Source organism: Brachyhypopomus gauderio, chromosome 2 (genome assembly GCF_052324685.1).
Source record: "Brachyhypopomus gauderio isolate BG-103 chromosome 2, BGAUD_0.2, whole genome shotgun sequence".
Classification (NCBI taxonomy): Eukaryota; Metazoa; Chordata; class Actinopteri; order Gymnotiformes; family Hypopomidae; genus Brachyhypopomus; species Brachyhypopomus gauderio.
Window position 1 is genome coordinate 4,358,477 of NC_135212.1, and position 13,907 is coordinate 4,372,383.

The 13,907-nt window shown below is 43.4% G+C and overlaps 3 protein-coding genes across 4 annotated transcripts in view; all 3 read right to left on the bottom strand.

Annotated features, from left to right (window-relative positions):
* Positions 1–13,907, bottom strand: part of LOC143484402 (uncharacterized) — a 161,693-nt gene that overhangs the window by 67,499 nt on the left and 80,287 nt on the right. The gene's annotated exons all lie outside the window — the stretch shown is intronic.
* Positions 1,404–2,936, bottom strand: LOC143508740 (uncharacterized). Its single transcript, XM_076997382.1, has 4 exons — positions 2,801–2,936; positions 2,459–2,662; positions 2,172–2,368; positions 1,404–2,054 (listed from the first exon to the last, which is right to left on the bottom strand). The coding sequence occupies exons 1-4, from the start codon at positions 2,926–2,928 to the stop codon at positions 1,930–1,932; spliced, it is 654 nt and encodes a 217-aa protein (XP_076853497.1). The 5' UTR covers positions 2,929–2,936; the 3' UTR covers positions 1,404–1,929.
* Positions 3,028–4,246, bottom strand: LOC143508955 (uncharacterized). Its single transcript, XM_076997535.1, has 5 exons — positions 4,148–4,246; positions 3,874–4,030; positions 3,639–3,782; positions 3,305–3,518; positions 3,028–3,177 (listed from the first exon to the last, which is right to left on the bottom strand). The coding sequence occupies exons 2-5, from the start codon at positions 3,999–4,001 to the stop codon at positions 3,028–3,030; spliced, it is 636 nt and encodes a 211-aa protein (XP_076853650.1). The 5' UTR covers positions 4,002–4,030; positions 4,148–4,246.

The window sequence follows — 13,907 nt, forward strand, 5'->3', positions numbered from 1 at the left end:
CCAAGGCCCTTTAGGTGTGATGAAATCTTTACAAAATATACTGTTACACACAAATATTATATCATGCATTTTCTGTTCTGATTTTATGTATCACTCAACCCATGAAGAAGTCATCCAAAGCAGAATCTTGAAAAAACTTATATTGATAAATCCTTAATATCTTTGGGGGGTTGAATATTTTTGATTGCAACTGTAATTCTATAAAAGAGATTTTTTAAACACAAGATCCACATTCAGGCTTCCTAAATCACATAAGAGCTCTCCCTTTTAGCGTCTCCCCTATAAAGCTAGTTATACTTTCGAGAGTGACCGTAGCGCGCGACTCCGCACAACTCGCGCAAACCTCCGCGAAGGGTGGAGGTGTTTATACTAGCCGCGTCACATTCTATGCAGTGTTGTCTGAAATGATATGATGTGGTAGTATAAAGAAACACCCAAAAACAGGGGAAGGAACATTTACCTGATGAATTTTAATGTTGCTTTGTGTTTCAGATTTGAAAGTGCTGGAATTTAGGCTATAGTACTTGAACATGCACTTAAAATGCACTTCTGCACTTAAAACACTTATAAAACACATGTAAATAATTTAAAAGTAATTTATATATACAAATTGGCTTGTTATTTTGACATTTGTGTGCCTAAGCGTTGCGTTTTGTGTGTGATCCAGTGACATTTTTGCCCCCAGTGACCCCTTGTCTCATGCCGCTGTTTGCGTTCCGGCATCGTTCTGCAGCAGAAGAATCTCAAGAAGTCAGATGAAGTCCGTTCTCAGTGGAGTAGAGTGACCTGGTCTTGACAATCCAGAAACTGGTTATGAAGTGGACTCTCTGTGTGGCCTCTTAAATAAGGCCTCCCCACTGCCTCAAGGTGACACACTCTGTTAATGGCCTGAAGAGGAACAATAGGTATCGTTAGCTGCATCCTAATTTACATACTAAAAGGCAGGAATCAAAATGGCCCCAGTCAATCTGCATTGCATTTTAATTTATCTAAGTTACTTACATACTTACTTCAGTTACTTACATTTCTGCTGTATTTATAATTACATTAAAAATTGTTCCTTCCCTAATACTACTGCTAAACTTCTTAAAAATACAGTGATGATGAAGATAATGAAAGAGCAGGAGGTCAGTCTTTATCTTTAAATAATATTGTTCCTTCCCTAATACTAAACTTAAGGGGCACACCTCTGGGCATGATGTGAGGTGAGAGGCCTCTTGGGCCTGGGTATTTTAATGCACAAAGTGGTCATTTGTACAGGGTGGATCACCCATGCCTATAATCCTACTGTGTGTGGCGGGGGCAAGGTGCACCTTGGGGAGACATGGTATTCTAAGAATAAAACATAAATTTAATTTTTTAAATGTTCAAGAAAATTACGCATACATAAAAGCATAAAACAAACATCACATTATTTACATTTTTCCCCCTCAGGAGGGTCAGAGCCACACCAAGTCCAGGCCTTCTCCAGCAAACGATTTTCTTTGGACTCAATAGTCAAATAAGAGTTCCTCGTTCACTGCAATGTCCCGAAGAGCCAAAAAGAGAACAACATAGTTACCGTCCACATGGTAAAGCCTTGGCCTAATGTTCGCCTTCTTGCTCGAATGATTAATCAGGCGTCCAAAGGTGGTCATCTCCGGATGGCAAGGACAGGTCTCCTCGTGTGCATCCACGCACTTTGCCTGACCTGACTTGTCTGTAAAGAAGAACATGTATCCACTGTCCAGTTCTCCAGTGTTCTTGTGTATACGCAGACCCTCCTGACGTGACACCACTGTCCCATGGTAGTCACACACCACCTCTCCCTGTCGGAACCTCCTGGACGTGAACACTCCACGTCCTTTCCCGGGAGTTTCCAGGACGACCAGGCCTTTCCACTTTTGGGTCCTGGTCATCTTCTGTATTGTGGTGGAGTCCAAGGCGGCGTCAACTTGGCCAGCGGGCTTCCACTGTTGTAGAATCTGTGTGGCATCGGGGACGTTCACCTTCCACCCCTGCTTGCCCAGCCATCGGCGCACACGACTCCGATGGCTGCCGCCGGCCAAAGTGTTCTGTGAAGAAAAGAAAAACACATGTGTCAGCTCAAGCATAAGTCAAATAGTGTGCATAAAATGCATGACGTGGTTGGGGTTGTGTTGGGCCCTGGTGTTGGGGTTCAGATAACTCACCTAGCACATGCTGGATGCGCATCTGTAGCTGTTCACAGCGCCAGCGGTCATAACAGTAGCGCTCGTGCAGTTGCGTCATCGCAGTCCGCACCGACCGCTTCGGAGGCACACCATCGACGGTCACCGGATGTGCCCGGACGAGCAAATCGTATGCCGCCTGGTCATCCAGCTGAGGGCGGCCACGTCTGTTCTCTGATCTACAAAAAACAAGAAGATAGATGATGAGTATAGGCAAAATCACTACAATTGGAGACCATACTATAGTGGAGACTTGAACAAGCACTCACTCTGAACCACCGGTAAGCTGCTGCAGGACCAGACTCGCTGACACCACATTCTCAGGCACCTTCATGCGGTTGTGACGTTCTGCAGTGGCCGTGCTGTGGGTCAGGTAGTCTGCTACCATGGACTTTTCGCTGTCGGACAGGAGCTTTGTGGCCGATTCAAATGACCGCCGCGCCACCTGGCTGGTGACCTTCTCCACGTTGTATCTGCAACATAGGGGTAATGTGCTCATTAATTCCACATCCAACACACACATATATGTATGGTGTTAAAAAAAGAATACTAAAAAAAAAAAAATAATAAAACTGTATTTGAAAGAAGACAGGTTTTTTTGTTTCACTTACTTATCATGCAGCCGTGCCAGGTCATTCGATGCATTGTGAATCAGATTCCCCGTTGAGGAGATGAAAAATGTCTCCTCATCAGCTCCATCCATGTGCTTCCTCTTCTTCCTCAAGAAGACCGGGCGCATCTCCGTGAAATAGGCATCGAACCACTGTGGAAACAGGAAAGCAGTTAATTTCATATCAAATGCAAGGACACATTCACATAATTAACATTTTTACCAGAATTAAACCAGTGCTGAGCATCTTACCATCTCCTCCTCCCGGGAGAGGGCAAAGGTGGCAACCTGTGTGGCAGCGTTCTTGTGCTCCTTAACACCCACCACAACATGGCCACCTTGCCCAGAGACTCTCTTCCACAACATCCATTCTTTAACCTACAAGAGGAGGGAAAGATTCTTAGTCAAGCATGAGGCTAATTAAAAACTGTACCGAGGCAAATATATATATATTTTAAAAAAACCCACAAAACAAAAGGCCCGTGTTTTTAATGCTAACACTTACAGTCATGTGCTCGACTACACCCGGTCGCTGAAGGTGGCGCAGAATCAGTAGTGCCTCCAGGTAGTAGAGTATCAGCTGAGACTGTTTGGTTGACAGCTCCTTGGGCTCAGACGCAATCAGTATCTCCATTGCATTCAAGAAGTCGGCCTTGGCTGCCTCCAACACTGCCACGCACTTCTCAAGAGGGACGCAACCCTCGCTGAGAATTTCAAAGCTGTTGAAAGAAGAAAAAAAAGTGCACTTTAACTTTATGTACGATTCACTTACATCTTTCCATCCTTACTACGACATAAGATCTGTAAATATAAATTGGGTGTGGTATAAAGATGCTAACCGTTTCCTTGTCACCTCCTTACTGACTTGCTTCTGGGTTGAGGCCTGTACGTGCCCAAGAAACAACAGGAAGTTCTTGCAGTCTGCATGCAGCTCTTTGTCACTGAACATTATGTCAGTGAATCCCACGTGGAAGTTCAAGAAGCTGAAATGAAACAGGATGAGAATCAGCCCCTGTGATTACAAAAGCCCTGCACTGCAGCATACACTACCAGTAGGAACAACACACTGCTTACCGTTTGATGCTCTTGACATAGTTCTGCACGGTCTGCTTAGTCAGACCAGCTCCTGCGAGGTCGGACAAGTACTGCCGTGTCTTCTCTGGCTGTCTTACAAAAAACAAGTTGGGCTCCCTGTGGTCCATGAAAAACAGGAAGCGTGCTACGTTGTCCACTTGGAACAAAGCAAAGAGTGTGGGCTCTTTAGTCTGAAATGTGCCGTGGTCTTATTGAATCAGGATTTATTAATCGTATAAATGCAGTAATACATTTGTATTGAGAATGTTCTTACCTCCTGTTTGGAGTTTACATTTCCCAACTCTTTTCTCAGGTACGTGGCAAATGCACAGAGGAGAGGATGGTCATTGGAGTGCTTCTTATATAAGCCGGCCGCTGACATCCGCTCCCTCAACGATGTCCCCTGATTAACATCAGCAGGGCTGAAAAGCAAACCAAAACATAATTAAATATATTGCCTACGACACATGGGCATTGCTATGTGAAGTGCAAGCAGAGTACGTGAAACCATGAAACACTCACCACTGGTAGAGCTCCACAGAGCTGCTGCTGCTGGCCGTATCGGACGCTCCGGCGACGGGATCAGCGGCGGATGGAAGATCAGGGATGGCAGGGGTGGGATCTGGGATGGGGGGGATGTTCAGCACGACATTCCCCCTGACCTGAAGCTCCTCAATCAGTCTACAACAAACACACACGGCAATTATAAATCATACAAGTACAAATAGGCTGACAACAAAGACCATTAAATGTAATACTATTGTACAGTACCCGTCAACAGGAGTGGGACTGGACACGATCCTCTTTATGAGGTCGTAGTCCCATACACGGCTGTTGCGCAGGAGGTTGTTTGCTTCTGTCTTGGCCGTCTCCACTGCCCTCGCAAAGTCTGTCTCTGAGGCGTTCTTCATGCAGTTCCTCCTCAGGTGCAACGAAAGACTCCAGTGGGTCTTCTTGCACAAAGTACACAGGAGGAAGGTCCTATGGCAAGCTTGGCTATGTGGGAGAAAGAAAATCATCAGTGCCCCAACTAATACTAATGGTAACAATATAGTTTGATACAGATAAATAAGGAGACTGTACTTACGCATCAGAAGCCATCCTAATTTAATCAGGTGCAGAGCTCTACAGAGTCAAAACAGCTGTGGTAGGACGTGGAGTGGACCCTCTCGGATGTTACCTGTAGCACAAGGAAGTAGACAAATTGCAAAAGCAAACAAACCAAAAAAGTTCAGAAACAGTAATAAAATCAATGTAAAAAACCTGTAGAAAATCCTGTTTCCGGTCAGGCAAAGTCAACTGGCAAAGCAATCTGCAGCAGAAGAATCTCAAGAAGTCCAGTGGAGTAGAGTGACCTGGTCCTGACAATCCACTGGTTATGAAGTGGACTCTCTGTGTGGCCTCTTAAATAAGGCCTCCCCACTGCCTCAAGGTGACACCCTCTGTTAATGGCCTGAAGAGGAACAATAGGTATCGTTAGCTGCATCCTAATTTACATACTAAAAGGCAGGAATCAAAATGGCCCCAGTCCGTCTGCATTGCATTTTAATTTATCTAAGTTACTTACGTACTTACTTACTGCAATTACTTACATTTCTGCTGTATTTATAATTACATTTAAAATTGTTCCTTCCCTAATACTACTGCTAAACTTCTTAAAGGGGGCATATGGCTCTGTTCCCCGAGCTGCTCTGGGCCTATCTGACCACTCTATGGTCCATCTTCTCCCAACCTACAGACAGATGCTCAATCCTGAGGTTAGTATTGTAAAGAAGTGGACCAGTGAGGCAAAAGAAAGTCTTCAGGACTGCATGGAGTCAACAGACTGGTGTGTGTTTGACGACGCTACAAGCAGCCTGGACGAATACACTGACACAGTGACGTCCTACATCAGCTTCTGTGATGCTGAACACAACAAAAACAGTGGAGATGAGAGTGGACTTCAGGAGAAGCCCCCCAATCCGCCCAGCACTCAACATCCTGGACAGTAACGTGATGGCTGTGGACTCCTACAGCAATCTACAAGGTCTTGAAATGGGACTACAACATCAGCACCATCATCAAGAAAGCTCAGCAGAGACTGTACTTCCTGCGTCAGCTGAGGAAGTTCAACCTGCCCCAGGAGCTGATGGTGCAGTTCTACACCGCCACCATTGAGTCTGTCCTCACTGCATCCATCACAGTGTGGGGCAGCTCAGCTACCAAACACGACACCCACCGACTGCAGCGCATCATCAGGTCTGCAGAGAGGACCATCGGAGTGACACTACCCACCCTGCCAGATCTACACACCTCTAGAACCAGGAAGTGTGCAGAGAACATTGTGTCTGATGCTTCACACCCTGGACACCACTTGTTCCAGCGTCTTCCCTCAGGACGGCGTTTTAGACAACTGAAGACTAAGACCACCAGACTAAAGAGAAGCTTCTTCCCACTTGCCATCACTCTCATGAACAGCTGAACACTAAAACACAACATACAGGATACAGTCTGTCACATACACACAAGACCGTTACGTACAATCCATCCAGCTCGTCCCTCTCACCCTGTTCACCTCCTGTACTGCACTTTATTATCTGGTGATGGTGCATAAGAATACACTGTACTTATTGCCCCTGCCAGTAATTATCCTGTTCCCATATTTATATGCCTTATTTTAATTCAGTTTAACTTATCTATCTAATTCAGTCTGCACCTCATATATACAATATGTTGTATATATACAACTCTGTACACTGTGTACAATGTATGTGCATGTAAAAAAATTATGTTTTGTGTGTGTGTTTCATGTGTGAGTTAATGTTTTTACTTCGGTAATGTTATTGTTGGTTTTTGTACACTGGGAGCTACTGTAACCAAACATAAATTCCTTGTATGCGTGAGCATACTTGGCCAATAAAGCCAGATTCTGATTCTGATTCCGATTACAGAATACCTGGTACATGCTGGTTTTAGACAGTCAAACCACAAACCAGCTACCAGATGGTTTAAGATGGTACAACCAGCTATAAACCAGCTACAAGATATAATCAAGCTACCACGTATGAACAAGCTAACAGCTGGCTTTGGATTGTTTAACCAGTTACCAGCTACACGGTTCCAAAACAGCTTACACTGGTGCAGCTGGTCAGCCAGTTTAACCAGCTTTAGATGTTTTTTCCAGCAGGGAAATGTTTAATTGTGTCAGCCTGCACAAGGGATATGTGATTTAGGCCTCTATGTTTTATAATTATTTATAATAAACTATGATTACCTACGTTATCAGAATGTGACAACACTATACTGTAACAGCACATTTCTTTCTCAACAACGAACACACAGATGATGTGCAACAACGATCCTTGTGCTCACATGGTCAGATTTCGGTGTAACACCGGCAAACATGAGTGGAGACGTGCTCACGTGCTGCACGGCACACCAGATAGCACTGGGCACAGAGGGTCGTGTTGTACTTTGCATCGACTGCGATGTTAAAAAAGAGAGAGAGAGAAAAAGAGAGATCATATTACACCTGCACTCCACTCACTGCACTGGTTACCTGTCAGTTTTAGAATAGATTTTAAGGTTCTAGTCATGGTTTTTAAATGTCTTCATGGTCTTGCTCCTCTTTACCTCAGTGAAATGATGGTTAGATATGTTCCAGTCAGGTCTCTCAGGTCTTCAAACAGTAATCTACTGGTGATTCCTAAAAGCCGATTTCTTTAGGCCTAGTGAGTGACACTAACTCATTTACTGCCTCACCAGATTCACAGACTCAAAGTGTGAGTCTTCATCATCATAGATGTCCTCTTGTTGTTGTTGTTGTTCTTCTTCTTCTTCTTCTTCAGTCTTTTTCACGCAGAGAAAGCCTGGAAACACAAACCCACACACAGTAAGCTCAGAAGGTTTAAACCTCCATAAGCTTCCACATTCCTTCTGGAGTCAACAGAGTTGTGACTTTGCTGCCAAATTAAGTCCTCAGACATCAGCAATTTCTACACACACACACACACACGCGCACGCATGCTCGCACACACACCCAGGATTCTAAGGGGTCTCAAGATACCAGGTCACGTCCACCTGAACCAAGCACCACCAACACTACTTTGCAGTCACTGTGAAGCATTGCCTACATTTCCCTGTTTGCATGCTAAGCTGTTCCTATTGTTTACTCTCGTGTTACTCAAGAATTGCAGAATATGTCATCTGCTGTCTGCCGTCTCACCTGCTACCACAACCACTTGTACCCCTTCCAAGTGTCATGGAGGGATGAGTTCCCCTCTACACCTCGCCACAATTATTTTAAATAAAATACACACTGGCTATACTGAAGTTCACCTCTGACCACATGACTTCGCAGTATTAAAGCAGTATTATGTCTAAATATCTAGTAAGGACAAAACTAAAGTGCTCAATGAACTAAGTTGTAGTCACTACCTCACAGGATTGAAATGTCTGTTTTGGTTTTTTTTTTTTTTTGTGACTTATCTGTGTTGGCCTTACCAAAATCATACTGCCCTTAAAATAACCCTTGTTGAATGTAGAGATATGTGCTTCATATAGAATAGCCTACACATCCAGTTAAGTCACAAAAATTAGAGTTAACCAGACATTTCAGTCCTGTGAGGTTGTGTTGCAGGCCGTCTGATCAAGGCCAACCACAAGCTGGTGGCGCCGCCTGCCCCCTGCTGGCCACCAAGAGCAACAGCGACCTGCAGAAACAAGAGGACAAACAGCTGATGGGCGTGAGTGCAGACCAGACAGAAAGGACCAATCAAAGAGCTGCATGAGGAACCTGCTAGGAGAAGGAATCAGTACACATGCTTACATAATACATACATACATAAATGTGTGTGTGTGTGTGTGTGTGTGTGTGTGTGTGTGTGTGTGTGTGTGTGTGTGTGTGTGTGTGTGTGTGTGTTCAGTTCACAGCAATGAATGACATTAGTATCACATAGGAAAACACATCATTATGTGCTGTGGATGTTGAGAGAAGAGCCAGTGTGTAAGGAGATGAACTACTGTTGTAATCAAGAGGAGCTTGAACATGACATTGTTCAAGAGTTTGAACAGGACATTATAGTTAATGTGTAGCATTGTATTGTAGCTATACAAGATAGCATTTTGAGTCTATTGAATGTCAAGAATTTGATGTCTGCAGGAATGCAACTGTTATTTTTAATGACGTGTATTGAACAGCCTTTTCTGTAAGGTTGCTTTTACGAGCCCCACAATAACCTTTGATTTGAGTCACTTCAAGTTCACTACTGTCACGGAACAGCTCCGGCTCCGGACCTGCCCGTTGGTGTTGGTTCGGGGCTTTCCAGCTGCGCGGGACGCTCCGGGAGTAGCGAGCCCCTGGTGGAGGGTTCTGTCACGGAACAGCTCCAGACCCTTCCCTGTGGGCGTGTCATACTGTCGTCTGCGTGCGGTTATGTCCATGTTTGTACTTCCGTGGGTTTGGGTTGTTTGTGAGCGTGTTCGTTTGTTACACCTGTGCCTTGTCTCGAGGTCACGTGGGTCGGTGTAACTCACCTATATAATGTGCGTTCGCGCAGTGTCTTGTGCTCGTCTTTGTCTAAAGCTACGTGTCTGCGTGAGTGTGATTTAAAGCTGCTCGCGCTCCATCCGGAGCTTATACGTCTACTTGTAATAAACGTTATATGTTCACCGTAATCGTCTTGGTGCCTGCATCCTACACCCGGACGTTACAACTACAATATCATAATCATTTAGTTTCATTTTATTCCTGCACAGAGTACACACACCAACGTGCTAGATAACACAGATGTTAAAGCGTTAAATTGCTTCAATAATATCTAAGTATAATCATGCTCTGGAGCTTTGTTCACTGAATTCCAAACACATGTTCCCATGAAGCTCAACCAATCAGAATGAGCACTCCAGATCCTTTACTAACTCCGCCCCTCACTGTCTCTGCTCTTTGCAGGAGCTGGAGGAGAGCTTCCACATTAGCAGGATGGAGCAGATCGCCTTTGAATTCAATGTGCTGGTGTCTCTAGAGATGGTCCTCTACCTGCCCGAGAGCAGGTCACAACCCACTACCACCTGAGCCTTCCTGTCCCAGCCAGCCCAGCCAGAGCTTACACCCCCTTTGAGTGGGTGTGGTTTTGCAGACCGGCCTCAGGGAGACCTTCAGCACAACACTAAGTGCTTGTGGGTTATATTGAACATTTGTTCTTGCTTTTTGTGTTTGTTTTTGGGTATTATGCGAGGGTAATTAAATGACAGTAATATTAGCTAAAGCACTTAAATCAACTCCAAACACTCAAATAATAAGAGAGATTTCCCACATCCTGTGTGTGTGCTAATGACACTATATGCAAGAGGACGTGCTGATGCTCCTACCTGAGGCTCACCATCTACACCAAAGAGACTGTGACTACTTGGCCGGGGAACAAGGACCTTAAACATTATCTGTAGAACCATCCTGCGCACCACGGACTTGTGCTAACGGGCCGCCCAATGGAGGATGGGTTCCCTTTTGAGTCTTGGTCCTCCCAAGGTTTCTTCCTAATCCCCACCACCATAGGGAGTTTTTCCTTGCCACTGTAGCCTTGGCTTGCTCATTAGGGATCTGGACCCATACGATTGTAAAGCTGCTTTGTGACATGTGTTGTGAAAGCTATATAAATAAATTTGACTTTGACTTTGACTATACAACAAAAATAACTTCTATGTTTAATTTACAGTAGAGCTATAATCCACACACTTGAATGGTGTATTTTAGGCACACTGAAACAGCATATATAATTTACTATAGCTATAAATTATTATACATCTAAGCATTCCTGCTTTTAACCTATTAATGGTGATTATGTGTATAATTTTATGCAATGTATGGTTTTTTAAAAATAGTTTGTCACTTGTACTACATCACTGTCCCACTAGTGGGCAGTATTTGACAGTGAGCTGTGTTGAGACCAGAGACCGTATGTATATATATACATATACTCTCAGAGGGCCATAAAATATTCTTAAAACATAAATATATATAATATAATTTATCCAATTTTATTTAATCTACTTAGTTTGACATACGACATCTAAACAATTACAAAAACATAAGCAAATAAATTATTCACCCGTGTCTATTCAATCTGTGTTGGAAGGTGAGGGGTTAAGTGGAAGCCTGTGAGCCTGTGTCTCCCCCTATCAGGACTGTGATGCCCGCTGTTCGCTGTTCGTTTACAGAGGGCCAGGCATTTATAATGGCCTATGTGCACGCTGTTAAGTGACGTAATTTCTGCTAAAATGTTATGATGGTTGTTGACATCCGGTAGCCATTGAAAGCGTACACTGTGTTGTCTATTCACCTCACCAGTCTTGTAACGAGCATATTTACCGTTATTTACTTGGAAGTTTCCTTCATCTCCTGTCCTTTTACGTGTCCTAAATATGACAGGTAAACAAAAAAAAGTATCATTTCAACAACGTACAGACAGCAGGTCCAACCACCACTGCTGTGTGCCATTCTGCACAGCATCGACAAGGTGTAATTCCTACCTGAGCTTCCACACCTTTCCAAAGGACTCAGAACTGCAGAAACAATGGGTGGTTAAGATCAGGAGAGATCATTTTATCATCACGAGTACTTCCCGAGTGTGTTCGCGACATTTTATCACTGCTGATCTGCTCGAACCTCCCACTCCTGCTGGACGACGACGACTGCGACCTGGAGCTTTTCCTGTGCTATTTCAATGGAATAACTATACTATTCCAACTCCACGACCTGGAGTATGGGAAAGAACAGAGCGTCCACCCAACACTGATCTAACAGAGATGCAGACTGACCATGATGATGATGACCCCTTACCGTGTCATGAACATGACTACTGCGTCAGTAATGAGCCTGCTGCGCTTGATCTCTCCCTCAATGAAAATCAAGAGCTACGCAAGGAGATATCAAGGCTCAGAAAACAAATCGAAGACTTAACTGTCAGCAGCAAGTTCTGTTTGGAGCGGTTTTCTGCCTCTGATGACGACATACGATTCTTTACCAGGGAAATAAAAAATATGGCAGGACACAGTATACGGATGGGCCTTTTCTGGTGTCTGAAATACATTGTGAATGAATTAGCCATTATATAACTTTATATATAACTTTTATATTCCATAGATTTGCAAGCCATGCCCACCTGATGGGCTTTTGGAAGCAAATAGAGCCAGCCACCCACAACATCATACGGGTTACAAGCAAATGTTTTCGTGTTGTCCATACAAAGCATGTTATGTCATCATTTTCAAATAAATCTTTACATCAAAATAATATTATAATGTATTTTTCCCCAGGTTCTTCAAGCAATTGATGAGATTTTTCTCTTCATGAACTACCTGTCATTGGGACTGATGCAAAAGGATTTGGCCCACAGATTTAGAATACATCGGTCAACTGTTAGTCGTATTATTAACACCTGGGCCAACTTCCTTTATACTGTATTGGGAGCTGTTTCTATTTGGTTAGATGTGGGCACTGTGAAAACTCACCTCCCAGATGTGTTTCAGGACTACGCTCACACTCAAATAATTTTAGATTGCACAGAACTGAGATGGCAAACTCCAAATTCCCTTCTCCTCCAGAGTGAAGTGTTTTCCACTTATAAATCACACTGTACATTCAAGGGGTTGATTGGGATAGCCCCTCATGGCGCAGTGACCTTTGTGTCTTCTCTTTATCAAGGTGCTATCAGTGATGAAGAGATTTTAAAGCAGTCTGGCATTGTGGTCCTCCTTGACCCATCTATGGCCATCAATAGATCAACCATCAACAAGGGTTCATCAACAAGGGTTTCCTTGTTGAAGACTGCGTTCCATGCAAAGTCCACATACCCACGTTTCTGTCAAAGAGAGCTCAACTGTCTAGGTCAGAGATCAGAACGTCACAGTCCATTGCAAGACTGAGAGTCCATGTTGAGCGTGGGATTCGCAGAGTCAAAGAACATAAAATATTCAGCACAGTGATCCCCCTTTCAATCACAGGGAGCATAAACCAAATTTTTACTGTTGCCTGTCTTTTGGTGAATTATCAAAGTGGCCCCTTGGTAAAAGCCTGGGCAAACAATGGCTAATCTCAATCCAGAATTAGACAGATGATGTAATGTGAATTACGGTGATTTATTTATTTATTTTTTTCTCTAACCTTAAAATGATCCTTTTAAAGTCAGGGGTCGGCAACCCACGGCTCTGGAGACGCATGCAGCTCTTTGATCCCTCTGATGCAGCTCAGCTTTTGAATAGAATTAATGAGTATTTAATTAACGTATATTATTTTTGAGACTTAAAAAAATGTTCGGGTGGAATTTCACAAATGTCCGGTATTTAGTTTCGGTTCGCTTAAGTGACATGTCATCGTCACTGAAATAAATTTCCAATTATTTTGCTTTTGTGGCTCCGAGTCAAAAAGGTTGCCGACCCCTGCTTTAGGTCATGCTAGTCTGTAAATATTGGCTGCAATGTTAAGGTACAGTGCAATATGATTAATTGTATAAAATGCTTTCACTTTTATATGTAAAATTGACAACACAATACAACATTATGTATTTCTTAACTTTTACTGTATTTGTAAAAAATGAAATCAATACAATAGTAGTACAATTGACAGAATAAATTTTAATTGTTTTAATTGTTCATGAGTTCATGTCTTCATTATGATTTTCTATTGCTTAGGCATAGAGAGGTATTTTGGCATGTAAGTGTTAAAGAAAAACATGTCACACCTCCTTTTCACCTCTTCTAATACACTGCTATCTCTGTAAACTCGCTGCACAAAGATATCATCATGGGCACAGATAACTAAATCACACCACTGCATACCAGTAATCGATAACTGGCCCTGGATTTGCCAATAATAACAATGGCTCTCCTTCAATTTGTGTAGGCCTTGTGCCACTTTGAGGAATTTGCAGTCTACATAGCTTTGTGCATTTGGGCACTTAATTTCAACAAGCCCAAATGATGGACGCTCAAGTGGGTCATATACAAGTCCATCAGGTGATGCACCCAGCCAAGATGCATCTGGATGAATCACTAGCCCA

Excerpts from the sequence above, each read along its gene's own strand:
- LOC143508740 (XM_076997382.1), bottom strand. The coding sequence starts at position 2,928 with ATGCGCCCGGTCTTCTTGAGGAAGAAGAGGAAGCACATGGATGGAGCT. Across the intron at positions 2,663-2,800 it reads CTGGCACGGCTGCATGATAA|ATACAACGTGGAGAAGGTCA; the intron begins GTAAGTGAAACA and ends CCTATGTTGCAG. Across the intron at positions 2,369-2,458 it reads CAGCTTACCGGTGGTTCAGA|ATCAGAGAACAGACGTGGCC; the intron begins GTGAGTGCTTGT and ends TGTTTTTTGTAG.
- LOC143508955 (XM_076997535.1), bottom strand. The coding sequence starts at position 4,001 with ATGGACCACAGGGAGCCCAACTTGTTTTTTGTAAGACAGCCAGAGAAG. Across the intron at positions 3,783-3,873 it reads TATGTCAAGAGCATCAAACG|CTTCTTGAACTTCCACGTGG; the intron begins GTAAGCAGTGTG and ends GTTTCATTTCAG. Across the intron at positions 3,519-3,638 it reads AAGGAGGTGACAAGGAAACG|CTTTGAAATTCTCAGCGAGG; the intron begins GTTAGCATCTTT and ends TTCTTTCAACAG.